The sequence below is a fragment of the Parasteatoda tepidariorum genome, chromosome 4, assembly GCF_982258835.1.
Source record: "Parasteatoda tepidariorum strain Cologne lab strain chromosome 4, Ptep-v5.0, whole genome shotgun sequence".
Classification (NCBI taxonomy): Eukaryota; Metazoa; Arthropoda; class Arachnida; order Araneae; family Theridiidae; genus Parasteatoda; species Parasteatoda tepidariorum.
The window spans coordinates 12,980,497-13,004,038 of NC_141758.1; the positions used below are offsets into that span (position 1 = coordinate 12,980,497).

The 23,542-nt window shown below is 31.5% G+C and overlaps 1 protein-coding gene across 2 annotated transcripts in view; it reads right to left on the bottom strand.

The window, feature by feature from the left end:
* The window catches only part of LOC107437296 (putative inorganic phosphate cotransporter), a 67,362-nt gene extending 44,753 nt beyond the window's left edge, over positions 1-22,609 (bottom strand). Inside the window, exon 1 of one of the 2 annotated variants that reach the window (XM_087160686.1) lies at positions 22,323-22,609. In XM_087160686.1, the coding sequence (XP_087016812.1) occupies positions 22,323-22,476 (154 nt within the window). In that variant the 5' untranslated portion in view covers positions 22,477-22,609. Of the gene's footprint in view, positions 1-2,032; positions 2,544-22,322 lie in introns of those variants that run through there. The other variant, XM_087160685.1, reaches the window with a different exon arrangement.
* Positions 22,610-23,542: the final 933 nt, after the last annotated feature.

Sequence of the window (23,542 nt, forward strand, 5' to 3'; positions counted from 1 at the left end):
TATCGCTATTCCGGATAACTGATTTTTCCGGTTTTCTGAATCGCTACAAAAAGCCGTTTTTTTTAGTGTTAAACCCAACTAAAAAAAAATTATTTGGAAATAATCTTAAAAATAAGAAAAAACGATGAGGTAATACACTAATGATTATTTCTGAAATGATGGTAAGGTAAACATCTTTCAAAAAAGAAAGAAAAATCCTAATATCTTATGAGGAAAAAAAAGTTTTTTTTTTTAAATTGCGGGAAAATTTATCGAATTTCGTTCCGGTTTTTTGGTTTTCCGGTTTTCTGAATTCCGGATAACGGGTTCTGTACTGTACTATCATTTGTAATATTTTGATATGATACAATCCGACACGAGGTTACTAGGCTATATTTAATGTTGTCGTCTATTAAGCTGATGTCTAGCAAATGATTGAAATTCGAGGCAGTACAGTTTCTAGCGTCGCTATAGAATTTACTGTTGAGTTTGGCACTGAAGCAGTTAATTTCTTCTATGTTCTTCCTTAGCAGTCTGTTGCTGATAGCTCTTGGGGCACCAGTCATGTATCTTAAAAATTTGCCTTCTGTGTATGACAATTTTTTCTTTAAATTATCACTGATAGTGGTTAGGGCGGGGCTAGCGTCGGTAAGAATTGGTCGAATGGCTTGTAGGTATAGTTCTTTTATTTGCCAGGTTTAGCTTTGAATTTTTATTTAAAAGTGTTTTTAGTGCGTAGAACGCACCTCTGGCTTTTCTAATGGACTCATTGATGTGAGTACTCCAGTTAAGATTGTTCGAAATTGTAATGCCTAGTTCATACCTGCCAACTCTTCCGGATTTTCCGTAAGATTTTATTTTCATATTTAAAGTGGTAGCAATACTCATGTTATTCCAATTAATTTTTTGAATTATAATGATAATTATAAGTGAATTTGACCACCACTACATATAAATAATTACAATAAATATATAAAAGCATAATAATTCATGCACAAGCGAATTTCAACAGGATCAAAATATAAATATATTTTTGAGTCAAATTGTTTTTCGTTTATTGTTTTGCAACCACTCTGAAAATCCATTCTCGGAAAGCTTGAAAGTTGGCAGGTATGCTAGATACTTAACTTGTTTAACTGGGGTGATTTTAGTGTTAAATAATTCGATCGTTGGTATACGGAAAATATATGTACTTGCTAAATTTTATGTTATTAAAAGTAACTTATATCTAGTGGTAGCAAAATGAAATTTGTGAATAAAAACATAGATACCAACTTTCCTGCTTTGTAATAAAATATTTTCTAGTGCTAACTAATTGAAAGTTATTTTTTGCTTAGTATTTTCAGTAAGTAATTTTTTGCACCCCTTTTTATCAAAAATTAAAAGTATTAAATAAAATGCAACTTCATTTCAAGTGACTCTTTTGAAGACTGGGCGTAATTATCCTTATTCTACAAATTTCATTCTTTTTAAAAATTCGCTACCAATTTATCAAACCGTCCGATTATCCGATTTAACGTTTACAGAAAGCGGAGCAGTTGGCACCTCTGTAGACATTGTAAGCAGACTTTATATTTAGCCAACGAGGAGTAGCAGACCTTCAATATATAATTTAAATTATTAAAACGAAAATCCTTTTTTAATCAAATTTATTAAAACAAGAATGGAGTACAGGGCTGAAAGACCGAATATATCAAGACGGAAAAGTTTAAAAACTGGTAACAAATAAATTTCATTTTTAGCTTTTTTCGGGAGTAAAAAAATTTCCATAGCTACCAAATAATTTTAAAGATACAATGCATATATTAAATTGATTCTTCCCCGAAGAAAATTAATATCAATAAATTGTTTATTGTTAAGAATGGATTTACTTCTCCGACAAAAATAATCCATTATGGAAATAATTCTGCTACCAGTTTTTTTTCTTTTCCATGTCGCTTTCAGGCCTGATCAAAACTGTCAGCTAGATCAATTGTGTAATTAATATCTTCTAGAAGCGTTCGCAAATATATATAGAGTTATTTTACTTATGAAAGAATAGGGAAGAACTTACTTCCTGGATTTTGGTGTGAAACATTGGAAAGTGCGTCATGTCCTGCCGGGTTATTTGAAATGGATTTGGTGGCTTCATTATGGATGCTTATAGTGGAAATCTGTTGCTTGACATCCTGTGGCATATGGCACTTCCACGATCGTGACCAGGGTGATGTTATGGGAATGATGACGGCCGTGTCGCGAGCCATTTGAGCGTTAATATGTAAAAACACTAATTTAAAATTATCTCTCAAGAATTGAACAGTCTTTGAAATTGAAAACACCAAACGTTATATTGAAATTGATGGGAGTGCATACCGGTAGACAGAATAATATCGGAACAGCAGAGTCAAAGACAAACTTTCTTTTTTCCAATCGAATTGATGTTTTTGTTTTCTTTAAAGAATGTTTTATGCACTCGAGCAAAAATAACGATCGGATTGTTTACGGGGAACTAAAAAATCACGATTCGAATCTCCCGATTCGAAATTAATGACAAACAGATCAATGCAAACATTTAACGTATTATTAAAAATATTTCTCTCGGGATGGTTATTATATCATAATGCCAGTTGATACACCTGGAACAGTTCTTAACTTAAATGTTATTAAGATAGAAATAATTTTTCGATTTAATAAATAATAAAAATGTCGTAAAGTACGTGACGTAATGCTAGACCTTGAAATTAGGAATATATTTATTTGCAAAAGTCTTTGGCCGAACACAATTTACATAAAATGATTTTCAAATTTAATGCAATAAAAAATGAATTGTTCTGTAAATTTATGCAAAAAAAAGTTTTCTCATTTTTTTCTGAAATTGTTTTTTTCTGCTAGGAGTGTATTTAGGGATCATCATAAAATTAAAATTTGCTGTTTGTTAAATTAACAAAAGACCTTTAAAGGTAAAAATTTAGAAATTTTCTTATTTTAAACTGATATGATTTCTTATTAAATTTTATAACTGATTTTAAAATCTATCACAATATAGATGAGTTTCTTTCGATACATTCTGCAAATTTGAGAAAAAATGTGTAACTATCATAATCAGATTATCTCTTCTGTCGCAAACCATAAGAGAAATTATTTAATTTTTAATCTGCAAGAGTATAATAGGAATACAAATCGGCAGAAAGATCAGTTTTTGATCAACTTCAGAATAATTTAAGGAGAAAAAAAACAACACTTCAAGTGCATTTTTTCTTCTTCTCAAAAATATGTTTTTACCGAATCATTCATCCGCGAGACAAAATGTTTTGTAACTGTTAAACAATCAAAACAATCTTCAGCCATTTTTTTAAATCATGACAAAAAGCTTGTGTGAAACTTTGAAGAAAATTAATAAAAAATTAAGATACACGGAGGACAACAAAGAACGAAAATAAAAAAGTATTTCATAAGGATAAAAATCTAATTCTTGTGTGAATAAGGCAAAATTTGTAAGATTGTTATTAGTACCTTTAAAAATATTTTTATTGATAAAAATGTCTATACCAAGTCGCGAACAGAAATTGTCTTTTACGTTTGAGACAAAAGTAATTTCCTGATAATCTGATGATATTTGTATATTTATTTAATAATTTAGTCATAATCACAAAAAATTTATTGTTAAAATAACATAATATAATAATAACTTATTATTAAAACAATTTATAAATAAAATAATTTAATTAAAAGTATTACAAAACTTATTATTTTATGTATAGATTATGATATGTTCCTGAACAATGTATTTTTTTGCAGTAAGAATATAATATATGTTTGATTAACATATTTTTTGAGAGTAACAATATATTTTACGTCTGTTCGATTACAATTAATCTATAAAAAAAGTTTTCTAAAATGAATATTTTCCAGTTGTTCACGCAATTTAAATTATAGTTAGTACGCTGCAACATAAAACTTTTTTTTAAACAAAAAAATAATTCCTTAAACTTATTTACCTTTGCTGAAGGTTATACAAAATGCCGAAATTGGATGTTTAAGCCATAATTATCAGGAGTTCAGTTTTAGCAACTATTATAAATATTTTCTCGGAAATTATTTTTCAAGTAATTTTAACAGAGTTATTTTTCTTTTAAATTTTCGTAAAGCTTTAAAGAATTTCGCAAATGGGTAGAAAATTGCAGTTATCATGTAGTAACGGGTTCGAGTAACTCGCTGGAGACAATGCCGAAAAACGACAAAGAGAAAAATAACATTTATTCATTAGTCAGAGTTGGAACTCACCCGGAAAAAGTTAAAATTCTGCTAGTAAGAATATATTTTTTTAAGAAAAATTAATTACGCGTGACTCCTACTTTTTATTTCTGATTTTACGTACGTCTGAAATTTATTTTAAGTAAAAGGTATAAATGGAATATTCATTTTATCCGTATTTCATTTTTTTAATTGACTACACTGGGACCGATTTCTACTAAAAACCTAATAAATTGAATTTATTAAACCAAGAATCACGCATTAATAAACTACCACTCGAAAATATTAATTTGCTGTCCGGATCAAGTTGGCATATCTGACTTAATACGCCAAAACGCTATAAAGTTGCTACCACTAAGAAATTTTTTTCTCAAAGGCCGTGCAAGTTGGCAGCTGTAGGTGTAACTGTAAAAAGTGACAAATTGAAAGCGAAAGATTTTTTCTAAAAGAAATTAAAATTAGCAAATTTTTCTCGCCTTTTTCCTTCGGTTTACTACTGAAAATGAACGGTTCGTTCGTTCGTGTTATGGAACTGGGCGTCTGAGGCCTTACGGCCCTTTTGTAAATGAAGGGAGTCCTAGTCCTAGTGTTTTGATTTTATTGGGCACCTGGGCCGCGAAGCGGCCCCTATCCCATTCATCTGGAATTTTTGAACAGTTTTGGTTGAGCAATGAGGTAAGCAGGCAATGGAGTTGCTTTTATGAATGTTTCAAGCTCTTTGCTTGAATAACTAAAAAGGAATCGAAAATAAATTGAGCAGCTTGCTCTAAACTGTGTTTGTTTGATTTTGGAGTTGTTCAGAATTGTATCAGCATGAGTAAACGTTATTTTCAGAAAGGTTGATGAAATTATTTGTTTTGATAGTTATGATATGGGGCGTCGGAGGTGAAATGTGCAGCTATTGGTCTGTAGTTTTTATCTTTGATATAATTTTCAAATTTAAAGATTTCATTAAAATTTGCCGTTTTACATTCTATGGCTTTATCGAAAAAATCTGCGTTTAGCTTGTATATATGCTGTGATACAGTTGGTATTTTGAGGTCTGCATGTATATTGGTATTCCGGATGAACCATCTTGCACAGGTTATTTTTCTAAGGATCTTGTTTTAGCATTGGTTTGGCTTCAGTAGATGTTGAGGTATCGCTGTCCAGGAAGGTGAGGCATAGGTAAGTATTGGGCGGATCATTGCTGTATATAGTAGCTTCTTTAGCTTAAGTGACATATTCTGATTATATATTAATGGTTGTATGGCTATTATTGCTGCATTTGCTTTATCTATTGTGCTTTTGATGTGATCATTCCAGGTGAGTTTGCTATTGATTATAAGACCAAGATAATTTGCTTTTTTAACTATTGGTATGTTGAACATTTTTGGTTGAAGTTGTGGAAGTATTTTAATTCTTCTTTTTTGTATAATTAATATTTGTGATTTTCCAGCATTTACTGCAGTTTTCCATTTTAAGCACCAGTCTTCTATTTCGTTTATATGGTCTTGTAGTTTTTGAAGAGCATGATTTGGGTTTCTGGATTTAATAATAATACCGGTATCGTCTGCGTAATAGGGTAAATGAAAGGAAAGAATATTTTAGCTTTAAATATGAACAATTTTCAATTTAGCCATGGTGGTAGTTACGATTGAAATAGAGTAAATAAATAAAATAAATTTAGTATCTACCACTCCTACATTTTCAGTAGCCCGCGGCCTCCCTGCTGAATCAATAACTGTTAAAAAGTTGAACCATAAGAAAAATAAAAAGAACTGTGCGTCACATTAATGAGCAAATAATTGCCGGAAAAGCTTGCTGCTATGAGGTGATTTTGTAAAGTTGTTTGTAATAAAAGTTTTAGCTATAATCATTTGAAGTACATCTGTAAATCGTAAAAATTTAATAAAAAATAGTTCTGCAATATAGATATTTTTTTCAGTAATGCAATTTTTGACGTAATAAATTTAAAAATAGACGCTTTTTAAAAAGTTTCTCTAAAATGCTGTACACCAGTTCAACACCTAGTTTATCATATATTTATTTCGTTAGTTTACGATACATTAAGAAATATAAAAAAAAAAGATTTATATGCAATCCGATATAAAATAGAGCACTTCATCGGAAAATGTTTTCTTTCTAACATAAAAAGGATCAAAACATGTATCACATGTTCTGAGCTCAAGTGCAAAATGCTTTCTCTCTTGAGCAAATATTTGTCCGTGGTAATTATCTGGAATGCCAGGAGACATCGGCAGTAACAAAAACATGTTTTTAGAACCACACCTCTGAACTGTTACTTTTCCTGATAATATTTTTATGCTGTGTGTTGTTTAAACAGAAATAGTTCAAATATTTGAACTCGAATATCTTTGACCTAGAGTTAGAGGTCGCAGAAATGAAATGTTAAAGCATAAAAAATAACTATTAATATTTTTTTTTTCATATAAAAATATAACATGCTTTTTTATTAAAATAGCTCTTGCTAGTCTATCAATAATACACTCTATAACAAAAAAAATCGACGCACCAAGAAGGAGTTGTCCGATTGAAACGAAAATTGGTGGGTAGGAAGACAATGTACAGAATAGTATATGATTAGAATTTCAGAACAATTGACTAATTTATTGCAGACTTACAGTAACAAGTTCAATAAGTTGTTGACTCGCCTCTTGCCTGGATACAAGCTGCCACACGGCGTGGCATAGACCGATAAAGCTCCCGGATGGTCTCTTACGGTATTTCCTGCCAAATTCGATCCAATTGTCAAACGAGGTCATCAACATTCCGTGCCAGATGCAATCACCTTCCCATCATATCCCAGACATGCTCCATGGGAGAGAGATCTGGTGATCTGGCAGGCCAAGGAAGAGTTTGACAAGCTTGCAGACAGTTCATAGCAACACATGCCTCATGTGGTCTGACATTGTCCTGCTGAAGAACCAGCCCAGGGTGCTGCAAAAGGAACTGTAGCAAAACAGGTCTTAGGATGTCGTCGACGTACCGCTGTGCAGTAAGTGTACCTCTAATGACGACCAAAGGGGTCCGGCTGTCAAAGGAAATAACACCCCAGACCATAATGCCTTGTTGAGGGCCGGTGTGGCGTGCAATAGTGAAGGCAGGATCCCCCCTCTGCCCTGTGCGTCTCCAATCGCGTCTTCGATGATCGTCAGTACAGAGTTGGAAGCGGGATTCGTCGCTAAGGACTATACGTCCCCAGTCGGCATCCTTCCTGCCATATCTGTTCAAAACATTCATGCATACGAAGTTTCAAAGCCATCGGAAGATTGCTTCTTGGTGCGTCGATTTTTTTGCTATAGAGTGTATATTAAAACAAGGTATGAGACTAGCTGATAGATTATTGTATGACAAAGTATCACACTAATTTATATAGAGTAGTATTAGACAAGGTATTAGACCAGTATTGATAGATTATAATTAGACTACATAACAGATGAATAATGATAGAGAAGTTTTAGACAAGGTATCAGGTGTGTATAAATACACTCTTAGACGAGGTATCAGACTAGCATTGATACACTAGAAATAGGTAAACAGAGATGCTAGCTTGCTCAGGACAGCGGATAAATAATTTCGAGTGGTAATCTTTTAATGTATGATACTTTGTTGAGTGAATTCAATTTACAGTGCTTATATTCACTACTACTTTTAATTAATTCAAAAACTTGTGTGATACGCCACTTTGTTACAGCGAGATAAGCTGTGTTAAGCCTTTTAAAAAGTTAACATAATTTACCAAAAATCTATAAGTTTTAGGCAGTAGTTCTCTACGGTTTTTTAATTATTTTCTGGGATCCGCAACTATTGACATTTCTGGTATTGATCGACATAATTAAGACAAGGTAGTAGGTATGTGTAAATACACTATTAGACAAGTCTTAGACAAGGTATCAGGTGTGTATGGACACACTATTAGATACGGTGTCAGACTAGCATTGATACACTATTAGACAAAATGACAGAATAGCATTGATACACTAGCTATATGTAAGGTATCAGACTAAGATTGATAGACTAGAATCAGAACAAGATATCAGACTACACTGATAAAAAAGTATGGTCTAAACTACCAGAATACGGTAAAATTTGCTGTTTTTCTGGCTCTATAGAAGCACAAAAAGAAGCTCGGTAATTTTAATCGAAAAGATTTGGTAATTATTTAGGCAAGATTAACTATAAAATATGGCTTTATAATATAGGATAAAATTTGGTAATTTTACCGTAATACCTTAGAGCATGAGAAGAAAACCATTCGAGCGCTTGAACGTAAACAGTTCAAATCAGTGTTTGGGATTTATAGATATTGGCAAACGGTAAATTACGAACAAGAAATAAAGTCTAAGCACAATCTTTATATCACCCCAAACGAAACAATAAATCGTATAAAGTTAATATGTAATTTAATCAAATGCATTTAAATATCAATAAATAACTATTTTTTATCCATTCAGCTCTTCTATGAGGCTTATTTATTTATGCAGGATCATAAAGAAGGTGTCCGTGCAACAACGTGACAAAGAACCTTTGAGACCAGAACACGAGCTGCTGTCATTGTTTTTGCTCTTTTTTGTGATTTTCTATTCTGTCAATCCTTTGGGAGTTAAATTTTTTTTTTGTAAATGGCATTGTTTTTCTTGAGGATATGACAAATTCAACCAAAAACATTGAAATATTACGACGGGGTATTGCCCCATGCGTGCAGACGTTTAATGGGACATTTCCATGTGATTTATTCCCTAGTCATAATTCAAAAGTGGTCAAGAAAGAGATTCTTTTTAGAAAATCAATTTTATGTAAATTCCGAAAGAAAATTAGAATATCTGCTGTAAACTAAAAAGAACAATGGACAGTACGAAACAGTTCTTAAGTTTAGTGTTATCACAATAGAAAATTGTTAGTTATAGTATAACGCGACGTGACAGCGGTTTGGTAACAATATCATCTATGTATTTTGAAATAAAATTTAAATTATCAAAGATTTATGGAAACAAACAAATAAGTATAAAATTTTTATTATAACTAAATGTAAGACGTTATAAAAAGAAGTTAAGAAAACGTGGAGGCATTTATGATATATAAATCTTTATATCATATTGTTTTAAGCCAGCAACAATTCATACTTTTCCGAAAGGTTTGTCATTTTGAATTTTTCTTAAGCTTATAAATTAATTTAGTTGATTTTATTCTTGAAAGAAAGAAATAATTTTAATTCTACTCGTGTGATCTAGCAAGAATTAATGTCACAAATAAGAATAAATATCTAATAAGATTAAATATCAGTCTATGTCAAAAATTGTGCTGATTAAAATAAGAGTTCCTATTAAGCCACAATTTGTTTAACACGTTCACGCCGGGGTGACCCACCGGTGGGTCACGCTAGATTGTCTCATCTTGGCAGCGCATCGGAATAAAAATTGGTTACAATAAATTTCATTTTTTAGTTTTTTTCCGGGAATAATAAATATCCATATCTACCAATTGTTTTTAACGGATGCAATTTTTATATTGAATTGCTTCTTCGCCGTGATAAATTTCCCATCAGTTAATTGTTATTGTTGAGAATAGATTAACTCCTCCCAAATATTATATAATATTGAAATAGTTCTTCTACCAGTGTATTTTCACTTTTCCCGGCGTGAACGCGTTAAATACGACATTCTTTCAGAACTACTAACATTACTACATTTTAGCCTGAGATACCTTTCAAATATTTAAAACATAAGCTTGAATATTTGATTTAAGAGGCTTTTAAGGTATCCACATTCGGCAAACATTTCGAATTCTTTTTTATTAATCATTCATATTTGAACTTTAGTTCATGAGCTTTCATAACCCTTTAAATTTTTGTTCTCCGATTCTAAGAAATGAAGTCATCGTTATTGTTTCATATGCTGATAGACGTAATTGAAATCCAAAGTTAACTCCTGAAAGCGAAATTCTAATGTTTTGCTGTCAGAATTATCTGAAATTTCAGAATATTCTTGCATTTTAAATGACATTTTCTGTAGAATTCTGATTTTGAAAAAATTTCTTTTAGATATCTTATTTGAAAAATTCTTATTTCTTCACATACATTAAAGAAATAATTTATCGTAGAATTCTTTGAAATTTTGTATAATGTTAGTTATATTTTGAACTAATAGTTAAGGTATAAGTGTCAATTTGTAATTTTTATCAAGATTTAATTAGGAATATTTATATTTTTTTCCTTCAATATTGAACAATATATTTAGTTCCATTTGATTATATTTTTGTACTCTGTTTTTAAGATTTCAGTTTAAAAAACAGTTAATCACATTAGTAACAGAGAAAAAATTAATGTATTAACGTATTAAATTAATTAGCGCAACATGAAAAATGTGTAGCTTTTAAGCTCAAAAATTTCCTTAGTATGAAAAACATTTTATAAATTTTTAAACTTAATTTTAAATTTATAATTTTAGGATCTCTGCTTACAAACATAGACGCCCGGAGGCTGAGTGCCACAGATCCATGGTTCGATCCACGGACCAGGCAAGGTTGACTCAGCCTTTCAGTGGGTCGATAAATGAGTATCAAGCATGCTTGGGAACTAAACACTGGGGTTTCGCGTTCGGCTGCCCACCTAATCGGAACATTTGCACCGGCACCCCAGAGCCCAAGGTCCCAAGGTCAAGAAAACTGAGATTTGCATAGTGGGCCTCTGCTCTCTATGGGCTATCGCACCACTGAGTTTAGTTTTTAGTTTCAGCTTACAAACGTAAAAATCAAGAATTTAATTAAGCCTTTTTTTCAAGAAAAAAAAATTGTTTCAAAATCATTTTCGGTCATTTTAGCCATTGCTACATTTTGAAAAAATAAAATGTATAAAAGACCGTATAAACATAACTTGAAGCCAAGTACTGGCGATATTCTAAAAATATTCACTAACACATTTGTTATTTCACGATCTCTTTAAATATTGTGGTGAGTTAGCATTCCCAGGTTGGCAGCTTCGCTCTTTAGATTTTTGTTCCAATAGCAAAACATTTTACATAAAATATTTTCTGGTTAAATGGAGGGAGGCTCAGAAGTCCGCTAATAATTTCTAACCAGGCCTGAAAACTACTACACTTTTTGCAAAATATTTTATAGAGTGGTAGACATTTAAAAAACCGAAACTTTCAGAATTTTCGGTAATTTTGCAGACATTTTAAAAGCCTCGCCACGAAACAACTTTAACAAAATGACGTAGCATATGGAATTTTAACTCATTTATATGTATCTAATGGTGTGAAAAATAATTTTAAATGAATTTTAAACAATACATTAAAACATAGCCATGGCTACCACTAGAATACATTTTTACAAAAAGCGATGAAAGTTGGCAGCCCTACATAATCTTGAAATAACTATTTTATAGCTATGATGTCTTTAACCCCTTGGGGACGGGTGATTCATAAAAGCATTCGTACAAAATCAGAATCAGGATGTAAATGAATAAAAAACGGTAGCTTAAACGTAGGCATTGCTAATTTGACAGACTTACTTTTCTTTTTCTTTAATTATTGTTAGTTTAATCATATATATAATCAATGTTATTTCAAAGTATAAATAAATAGTTTTATTCTGAACAAAGTAATGGTGAATTAAATAAATCAAACAATTATAACTCCGCCCACGAATAAACTGCAAAAGAATTACTTTGATCACCAGTTTTATCTCTTTACCCTGATTGATACCGTTTTATGCTGTCACGTATTTGTGACAGTCGGCTCCAGGGGTGAAAGCGAGACGGAAAAGAGGAAAGACTGGTAGTAAAACCATTTCAGTTATAGCTAATTTTTGGGAGGAGTTTATTTATTCTTTTTTTAAAATATGCAACAATATCTTCTTTGTCTTAGAAAATTAGCAGTTTTATATATATGCTAAAATTATAAAAGAAGTATTGATAGTTACAGATATTTTATTTTTCTCGAAAAAAATACTAGAATGAAATGTCTTTCATACCAGTATTTACTCTTTTCCGTCTTGCTATATAAGGACTTTCAGCCATGGTCGGCTCGAAAGGGTTTATTTATGATACTTGTTAACTTGAACACATGAAGTGGCAACCAAGTTTATGCTTTAACTTTTATTTTTGATGTATTTTGAATTGTAATGATTTTGGCGCTGCCTTTACTAACGATTTAAATAAATATATGAAAAGTATATATGGAAGCTTTTAAGTGTATGCAGTGATACCATGAACCTGCTCCCGCTTTGCGGGAAATTTTATTTTAAATTTATGTTTGAATAAATGAATCTTCATTTAATAAATTTGGTTTAAGTTTGTTTTGTCTGCCTGTGCGCATTCGTAATTTAAACCATCACATTAATTTTTTTATAGAGACAGCAGCAGTTGGCATCCCTGTGCAATACATGTACAAAATAATGAAGCATAATCGTAATTGTTACTTTACCAATTTATATACTGTGAGGAGCTAAGACTTCTGGGTGAGAATATATGCGATTATAAACAGGGTTCATAGGACCTTCAAAAAATAAATGAATGGTAGGTAAGATTTTTCAAGTCTGCAGAAATATGCTTAAATTTATCTTTCGTTTGTGAATTATGAAATTGTCCCCGAGTTAGTTGTTGCACCGATGCATATTATCTTTAACACCATCGGTGGCTGACACTGGACTTTCCATTTAGGCCGCGTCAACCACCGGTGGCTGACACTGAAATTACATTTAGGCCGCGTCAACCACCGGTGGCTGACACTGAAATTACATTTAGGCCGCGTTAACCACCGCTTGCTGACACTGACCTTTCACATAGGCCATGAAAAAACAGCTGGCTGACAGCGTATAACATGATATAGAACTATAAAATTTGCTCTCTTTTATGGAATTGCAGAGAATTTATTCAAAATTTACTTAATTATTGTGATTCTTGGCTTAATAAATTCAATTTAGAAGATTTTTATCCACCACTATTTTTAAAAAATTTGTAGACATATATAATTTACCACTTTCTTTTAAAGTCATACTCAGATGTGATTGTAAATTCACAGAGGCTTCACAGTCAACACTAGAATATTTTTTTTATCAAAGCCAATAAGTCTCAGCCATTATACCATTTCATCAGAAGAAGGAGTGAGATGCCCTCTTAGCGGTCAGGTACTCTGCTACAATACATATCAAGTCAAGTAAGATATGTCATGCTAAACCTTTCATAAACTAGCAAAATCTGTCTATATTTGCAAATTTAGTTTGTAGTTATTTACCGTGTGGCCCGAGGAGAAAGCCATGTAAAATTAGCGTGGCATTTAACGTGTTAAATTGAATATTTATTGATAGTTAAAAACGTCTAGATATATCTCACGTCTGCTACCACTTTAAAAATTTTTCAAGGTAGTGGGAGCCCTGATAAAGATAATTTTCATTCATGAAGAAGGGATGGTATCGTGTCTCATAATCTCTACAGATAAAGATACACCCTAAATTAGTATCTAACCTGTATCTCGACTCATCTGTAAAAAGTACGGTGATCCACCATATGGTTAGTCTGGTTAAAGTCTTATGTTGTTCGTATCATTTTAAGCAGTAGTAGTTTTTCATTTATGTCATACTAGAACTGGAGTAATGGGCTATTGGCAACGGTTTGGGAAGCATCCCTAAAAACGATCTGAAGACACGCCATCACAATTTTGATCCTGGATGGCTGCCACGCTATGGTATGTAGACGACCTGCTCGCGAAGTTGTAAATTTTAAAGTAGTACAATTTAACGATGACCGAGCACCTTCAGTCTTTTAAAAGTCGGGTCAAAGTGGTCATATACACCCTCCCTGATCGCAGCCAGTCATGATGAGGTCAGAGACTTCGGTGATCGATTGGAAACCGCCGCTTATGGTCAGTCCACTGTACCTTTTTAAACGTGCTCTCTTGTAGGGAGCGTTACGTAAACAACAGAAAGTCTTGCAGCACCCTCTCATGAAACCTTTCAACAACTTAATACTGTAAAATTACGGCTCCAGTGACAGCACATTTCATGCGAGTGTTGTGAAATCGTAGTTGTCCTATGAATCGTGTTTAAATTGTGCCAACAGTTTTTTGTCATGTAAAATCTTCCAAAACATTTGCTGTCAATAGAAAATTGGGCCGGTCAACCACTATGTTTTATGCAAAATACTTTATAGAATGGTAAACATATAAGAACCAAAACTTTCATAATTTTTGGTAATTTTGCTAACATTTTAAAAGCTTTACCACGATAGCACAGTACAATGTGGAGTTGTATCTACACTTTTAAATCATTAATATGTAGTGGTATATAAAATAAGTTCAAATGAATTAAAAATAATATATAAACTTAGGTACATCTAGAATTACTTTCAATAAAAGGCGTAGAAGATAAATACTTCTATATTTTTGTTCTATACATGTTTGTATAGAAAGACACATGTCTGTTTTTTTGAAAATTACACTCAAGCAAAAGAGCATTGTGTTGACGGTCACGTATTATTTTGAAATTTAATGCTTTTCCTGGTTTTTCTACCACTACTAAAGCTGGTTGAAAACCTAGACGGTCATTTAATTTTATAATAAGGACGTCTAGCAAAGATGAATAATTATTAATTTTTTATCTTCAACCAAAAATAATTTTCTTGTGATATTGGCATTCAAAACAGTTGTCCAAAAATGAGGCATACAAGTTTATAGGCAGTTCTTTTAGCAAATATTTCTAGTGAGCTGTCTTAACAAAATTTTTTTTTAGTTCCCAAATTCGTGAAAACTGGTATTTTATGTACTGAACTAGTTTTAATCCGGTTTTAAATGCGAACACAACACGAGATTTGTTCCATTATTTAAGTAAAAAAAAATCTTGTATTAGTCACGTTAAACAAATAGTATTTAAGCGTATTGCTGCGACATAGGACTCATAAATATTCATTTTATGATAGTTTTGAACAAATAGTACTTTAATAGATCATGAGTTCATCAAATCCTGACATATATATATCAAGGTTAAGAAATTGGAACAGCTTGATTCCAGTGTATTTTGAAATGAAAATTGGAAACAAAAATTAGAAAAAAAAATTTTGCTGAAAAACCCATGTAAAGCATATTGAGTTTTCTTTTATATTAAAAAATCCTAAGAGCCACTGTCACCGCCGTATTGCGTGTTGTGTTTTAAGACGTAACAAAATATTTTTCCTTTTTCAGTAGTCATACTTTTATTAAAATCACAGTCAAGGCAGTAATTATAAGCTAATAATAAAAAGAATATAAAAATTCTTTGAATTATTATGATGTAAATACATTAAAGATTGCCTGCTGGGGAAAATAAAAACTCTATCCTTTGGACCATGTCAATCAGTTTGGGAATCTCTTTATTTGTGATATTCACCTAAATTAGTAGTGAAAACGATCCAGTTTGAACTGCAGGTTAGAATTTCTGATTCTTAAGTAAAACATTAAAAACAAAACAAAAATATCGTTCAAATGATGAAATTCTCTTTTATTCACAACTCAAGAAGTATTCATGGGCTCTCTCTGGCCCCAGCTATCTCAAACAGAAGCTATCGCCATAGCAACGCATGCAATGACGACGCATGCGCACTGCTTATTATTACTCTTAAACACAGTTGAAAAGTGTGATGACGTCCGAATGCGGTGCGCACACCATCAAACTCAAAACAAGATCCGCCAATGGATAAAAAAAAATTGGAGCCGTTGTTCCAGAATGCATTACCAAATGCAAGATATCCCCAATGTGGAAAAATTAAAAAGTTATGACGCATTATTTTTATGAAATAAGTTATGAAGTTTTCACAACATGATAAACGATAGGGAATTCTTTTTAGCAGATCTGAATACCTCAATGTGTTTTTTCTCTCCAAAATTTAGCTAAACACTTTAAAACATTTCCAGACCGTGCTTGGGCATCACCTCCTACATCAGAAAGCCTCCACACGGTTTCTTATAAGTAGTCTGCGCAGATTATTTAAAAAGCGAACCACTTGTGCGCATGATCCCAAATTCTGTTTTAAAAGTACTTGAGAGAAATTTATCATATATATTTGAGAATTGAATCTGTAGTGGTTGACAAGTAAATTAAACAAATCAATTATATTCATAAATTAAATTTTTTTAGACATATATATGCTACCACTTTCTAATTTTTAATAGATTTTATATTAAATGGTTCTTTCACTAATAGGTTTTTCTTCATAGTGGTCTGATCGGATTACCTACAAAAAAACGTGTGGAGGCTTGGGGCGTGAGATATAAACTCTGAAGTACCACTTTTTTTATTTCATTTTTTTAAAAAAAAGAGCCGCCCTCTGTTAAACGAACTTTCACCTTTCAGTTGCGCTTCGGCGATTTATTTCCATTCAGATGAATTAGTTAGAGCCCCTAGCGGGATTGATGCTAAGATAACCATCACATATGAGTATGAGTAAACTCACTAGCGTGAACGCAGCGCTGGGCTTCAAATACAAACTTCTTTGAAAACTAATCTAATACAGAATTAAGTGTATTCATGACAGTTACGGGTTACTTTCAAAAAGTAGTAAGTAAAAATACAAATACTTAAAGAGAGAGTAACTGCTTTTTGTTAAAAACAATCGTTTTGAAAAAGTAAAAATATAAAATGCGCATTTTTGAAAAAGTAATGATTAGAATGGACAGTTTTGAAAAATATTAAATAATAAATACAGATTAAGGAAAAAGTAACTAGTTAAAAATATAGTTTTGATAAGTAATGACTAAAAAGAACAATTTTTGAAAAAGTAACAAGTAAAAAGTGCGAGCTCTTATAGAAAGATGTATCAGAATAAAAAGAATAAGTACTTAAAATACGTAGACAGATTTGAGAAAATAAGTATACTCTTAAAAAAAAAGAAAAAGAAAGACACTGAGAGCATGAAGTATAAAGATTATTATTTAAAAAAATAGATTAACTTATAAAATTAAAATGTATTAAAATTATTATTTCACTAAATATTTATTATTTAATAAAATTATTTTAATTCGGGGTATGAATAATTTGAGTTACATACGTCTGTTACAGCATGGCTTGAATTTAATTAATTCTTTTCCACTGACGATGATTTCAGTTCCTTTACATGACTATGGCAACACCATGCATAGACACTTTATTTCAAGTGTTGTTGGGAGCCAGAGAAAATGCAACACCAAATTTTTCGAATTTCAATTAATATCGAACATTTCTTTTTGATTAACGTTTGACCAAGAATGTTTATATTTTGTTCGTTAGTTTTAATAGCTGTTAATACACAGTTACAAAATAATTCTAAATCGAGTCATTGAATAGATTCGAAGACCATACGAAATCGATAAGAGCCTCATGCTCTTACTTTAACATTTATTTTCCTTGTTTGATTTTAATTTTATTTAATACCCATCGTTGAACAGCAATCCCAATTTAAAATTTACGACTACCAATGTTCAACTCCGTAGACTTGTAATTTTGAAACTAATCCAGAAGATGAGGGAACTCTTGGAACAAGTATTGGGAGAAATTTGCCATTGTGGAGAACTTTTTGATGGAACTAATCAATATTTGCGCTACATAGAGAGGAAAACCATTAAAATCTCTCAAGGTTAGCCTGACCTCAAGGGAACTCTAACCCCTGATCCGTATACCACTGAGGATAGTTTTCGTTAACATTATTGTCGGTGCGAATCCGGGAGGTGTTCCGGGTGCGGATCGACCATCGCTGGGACTTGAACCCGGGTTATCTCATTGGGAAGTGAGTGTTCTTTCCTCTGAGTCATCAAAACTGATGAGTGTGCTGAAAATGGTTCGGTTGCGCCCGTGGCTTATACCCGGAACAACTTATACTGCACTTTACTTACATCAGTGTAGGGTATATAGGGCAAGATTCCGTGCAGGGTATATCTAAGACGAGAGCTCTATCCACTGTTTGATTATGAAGTTTGAAAATTATTAGAAATTTAAAAGAAAAATATTAGCTAAGATGAGACAAGAAAAACAAACAAACTCGTAATTGATGCTTTTAAATATAAAAACTTTACAATATAAATTTATGTGATCTGTCAAATTTACGAGGCTGAGGCTTTTATTGGAGTTTAAGTACATTTATGTACATACTTAAGTTTTGTGTACATTTTTACTCTTCTTGTTTGAGTATTATTACTTTTTCAGTTATAGCATTTTTTGACACCTTTATATGACATCTGTAGAACTGAGAAGTTTTGTTTTATTGCAGTGTCATAATAGCCTACTACAGTTTCTTCACTCTTTGAGATTAAAATTAAATACAATAAAATACTTCTATAATGTCCATTCACAATATCAGACGGAATTGACGTATTAGGAAGGTTGTTGCTAGAACAAATTCAGATATTATAAATCAGCACTGAAAATAGCAAAATATGAACTAAAAGAAACGTTCCTTTACAGATTGAGTAATTATTTTGGTTTGAAATATATATCTAAAAAAAGTAGACTGTTTTTTCTTATAAAATATAGACTGGACGGAAAGTTTTTGCAGAGAGTAAAAAAATGAAATGAAGAGCCATAGTTTTTAATGTAATCGATAGCACTGAACAGGGAGAATTTGTAAGAAGCAAGGAAAAAAATGAAATGAAGAGCCATAGTTTTTAACGTAATCGATAGCACAGAACGGGGAGATTTTGTAAGAAGCAAGAAAAAAAATGAAATGAAGAGCCATAGTTTTTAACGTAATCGATAGCACTGAACGGGGAGATTTTGTAAGAAACAAGGAAAAAAATGAAATGAAGTGCCATAGTTTTTAACGTAATCGATAGCACTGAACGGGGAGATTTTGTAAGAAATAAGGAAAAAAATGAAATGAAGTGCCATAGTTTTTAACGTAATCGATAGCACTGAACGGGGAGATTTTGTAAGAAGCAAGAAAAAAAATGAAATGAAGAGCCATAGTTTTTAACGTAATCGATAGCACTGAACGGGGAGATTTTGTAAGAAACAAGGAAAAAAATGAAATGAAGTGCCATAGTTTTTAACGTAATCGATAGCACTGAACGGGGAGATTTTGTAAGAAATAAGGAAAAAAATGAAATGAAGTGCCATAGTTTTTAACGTAATCGATAGCACTGAACGGGGAGATTTTGTAAGAAGCAAGGAAAAAAATGAAATGAAGAGCCATAGTTTTTAACGTAATCGATAGCACTGAACGGGGAGATTTTGTAAGAAACAAGGAAAAAAATGAAATGAAGAGCCATAGTTTTTAACGTCAACGATAGCACTAAATATTGATTTCAATAGTAACTTGTCAAGAAGAGAAAAACAGAGTTGTATGTACTAGTTTTTTTTTAATGTGTGTGGCAAGATTCTTAAAAAAAATTGCTTTGTAAGGAGAAAGATAACTTGACCGGTGGTCACCCACACATGACTTTATAAACATAAAAGAGAGATAAAAAAATAAAAAAATTTCGCAATAGCGGGAGGCTAGAAATTTTCAGTTTATAATAAACATTACATTTTTTAAAACTTTAATGTCAATATTTTAAAGATGATTTGGGAACTTGTCGTAATAACGAATTTTCCGTAGTATGTCGTACTCGTTACAATGATCTTACACTGAAAAATAAGATTTCTGCTAAATTTTATTTTTAATTGCTTCAATATGAGTTGTATTTTTGAATAACAGGAAGCTTAGTTTAAAATTATTCTAAAAACTAATGACAAAACTGTTCGTCAATTTAATAGCTACGTACATGGTGTGTTTAAAGTACTCAGAAAATGGATGGACGATTAGAAGATATCTAATCTAAAAAATTCTGTACTTGTATATACATATTTACTGAAGATGGCTAATTTAAAGAAATCAAATCGTCAGACCCTCCAACTTTCTACGCTTTTTGGAAAAATTTCTTCTGGTGGTGCTTTAATTTATTATTCAGTATTTCGTAAATTTGATTTAAATTTATTTTTCACACCACTACTTATAAGTAATTTAATAGCGTACATATTAAAAGTCACTTCGTTTATGGTTATTAAAGAGGTTAAAAATACTGGTTAAGTTGTCTAAAGTTCTGTAAGCTTTAGTTTTTTATTGTCTACAATTCAATAAAATATTTAGCGTAGTAGTTGGTAGCCTTGAATTGATGATTGGATGCATATTTACAAAATATAGGTGTTTAAAAAATTTCGGGGGAAGGATAGATAAAGAAATTTGGACATTAACAAGTCAAACAATTAGGTGATTGGATTGATGTATATAACGGATATCTTTTCTAAAAAATACAATAATTGAATGAATATTTTTAGAAGATAACCTTTTTAAAAATTCGGTGAATAGACCAGTGACCGTAGGTTCTAGAAAAATAAAAAAGAAGTAAATATATTAACATTTGTCCATAAATGTTTTTGATGAAACGTGATATACTTCACTACTAGGAAGTGTTAAAAATTCAAGTGATTATATTCCATTACGGTTACTAATTAGAAATATTCAACTATCAAATGCAAAAATGCCAACTGCTCCGGACACGCCAAAATAATTACAATAACGGTAAATAACTACAACGTAAATCTTGCAAATATTTGACTATTTTTGTTCGCATTTTAAAAGTTATAGCATAACTAAAGTATTATTAAGTGGTGAATTATATAAGCTTGCGAATTATTTAGAAATAGTGGCGGATAAGAATCTATCAAATTGAATTTATTAAACGAAGAATCACAATTGATAAACTACCACTTTAAAATATATATTTGCTGTCCGGAGCAAGTTGGCATCTCTGAAAATGGGGTCCGCTCCATTCACCACAAAAGATTTCGAAAATTGTTTGAGAATTAAATAGTAGAATATGGAAAATTATTCTCACTTTTAAAAGCATAACTATGTTTGGTATTAATTGCAATTTGAACTTCATACGATACTTCGAATTTCTGATATGTAGTGGTGGGAAAATTACTTCAAAGGAAAAATATTAAACTAAAAATAACTAAACTTTAGTTACCACTAGAAAATATTTTTTTTTTTGCGAAGCGCAAGAAGTTTGGATCTCAGCAATTGGCTGTCAGATTATAATTTTTAATAGGACGCTGCTGCTTTGTCAAATGGATATTTAGAAGATATCTTTAAAAAAAATGATTCCAAAGTTCATATGAAACGAAACATCGACATTTTACTATACATTTTGATATCTTTTCGTTCATATAGTTTACATTATTTTTATTTAAGTCAATACTTTCCTTACCTAATAATTTATTACCACTCACGAGGATATCATTTCTGATAATTAGCTTTATTTATATATCTCGCAATACTATCATTTTCGTAAACAATCCTTATTAATAATACCCATGTATCCGATATTTATGCTATGTATATGATATATATACATGATATCATGATATACATGATCATATACATAATGACATATGATGATATATGATGATATATATATATGATATTATGCAGAAAATAATTACGAATTATTGCGTTACCGATTACGAACATTACGAATTGTATATGTTACCGATAATATTCACAACATTATAGTATTCGATACTTATCACTATCGATAACGATATAATCCTTGACGTTAATTTTCGAATATTAGGTTAAGCAAGGAGTAAGGATTTTTATTTTATTTTACAACCGTCGGTGAACAGCTGACCCAATTTAGGGTTTACGACTGATAATCTTCAACTCCGTGGCCTTGTAATTTTGAACCCAATCCAGATGACGAGGGAACTCCTCGATCAAGTATTGGGTGAAATTTGTCTTCGTGGTGGAATTTTTGATGGAACTAACCCGCATTTGCGTTACATGAAGAGGGAAAACACGAAAACCTCCTACGGTTAGCCTGACGGAAAGAAGACTCTAACCCATCATCCGTCTACTGCTGAGAATATTTCGCGTCAGCGCTGCGGTCGAAGCGAGCTGGGTTCAGAATTCGTATCGGCCAACCATCGCTGGAATTGGAACCCGGTTCACCTCATTGGAAGGCGAACACTCTATCCCCTAAGCCGCTACGGCTCAGGTATAAGGATTCGTAAAACATGATACGTCATGGGAATGCTTTTTAAAATATAATCATTACTATGTTTTAAATAAACGCTAACATTTCCAGATATATCACCGGGGCTCTAATTATAAATGATTATCTTACCTGACCCTTTCTCGGGATGAGCCACTTCGACTGATATGGAATCGAATTCCGGTATAACAGTGAATTCTGGAACCACATCTTCGGTTAATTTTTCAAAATCGATATTTGGTTGGTTCGATAAAGTTCTTTTTCTTATTGCTGATACTATCGACATTTTTAAAATAAGTCTGTAATGTGTAAAACTCCACCGCAAGCTATATTAATAAACGAATTATGTTTTCATTATTTTTATCAAAGGATTAAGCTTGATGACTCTTCATATGTTTTCAACGTTTCGTGAACTAGAAACGAACTATAAATGATGGCTCTTTGTAAATGGCTACCGTAAAAAAAAGTAACATCCGATATTGTCTAATTTTAATATCTGGTTGATATACGGCGACAGTTTTAATTTATAATTCCTCAGTAAAGAGTATTTTATCTCTTTGATGTTAATAATTTCGGCAGTTGTATTTCATGTCATTAAAATAAATTACGCTCGTGATAAAATTATGAAATCTGTTAAAAAATGTTTTAAAACGGAAGGTGAGGTTTTTGTATAAACCGGTTTGTTTTGGTCTTATCTGGAATTAAAGTGACACAATATTTAATTTATTTCTTTTTTACATATTCATAATACGCGTATGATATAGAACTACGGTTTCACAATATTGATGAGTCACGAACAAATTAAAAATAAACAATACGATGATTTTAGCAAGGGACATAAACTGACTTATTATCGGTAAAAAATTTAACCCGTAAACGCAGATGGAACACCGGTGTAACTTTTATATTTTTTTAATCCAATATTCCAATTACAAAACTGTAGGAATGATATTTGTACTAAAATATAAAATACCTCCCAAAAAAGTTAGAAAATTTCATAAATTTATCAATAATTGATTTTGCGAATTAAAGAAATTTCAATTATGAATAACTGTTTTTCTTAGATCTATTCAAATATTGTTGATCAAAAAAATATTGTTTTGACGTGAGTCGTGTTTGGAAAATTTTACCTTTAACGCAGAAAAAGAGATCGTTGTTACATGCCGTAATTCATAAACATGAATTTAAAAAATTATTAAAATGCTAAATATAATATCTTCAACTCATTTTTACATTAAACTAATAAAAAATAATGAAAAAAAGTATAAAAAATATGTTTCATAAAAATTTTGGGTCGAAATTTAAAAATTGAGAAAATTAATAAAAATTGAGATTAGCCCGTTTTGTCCCGA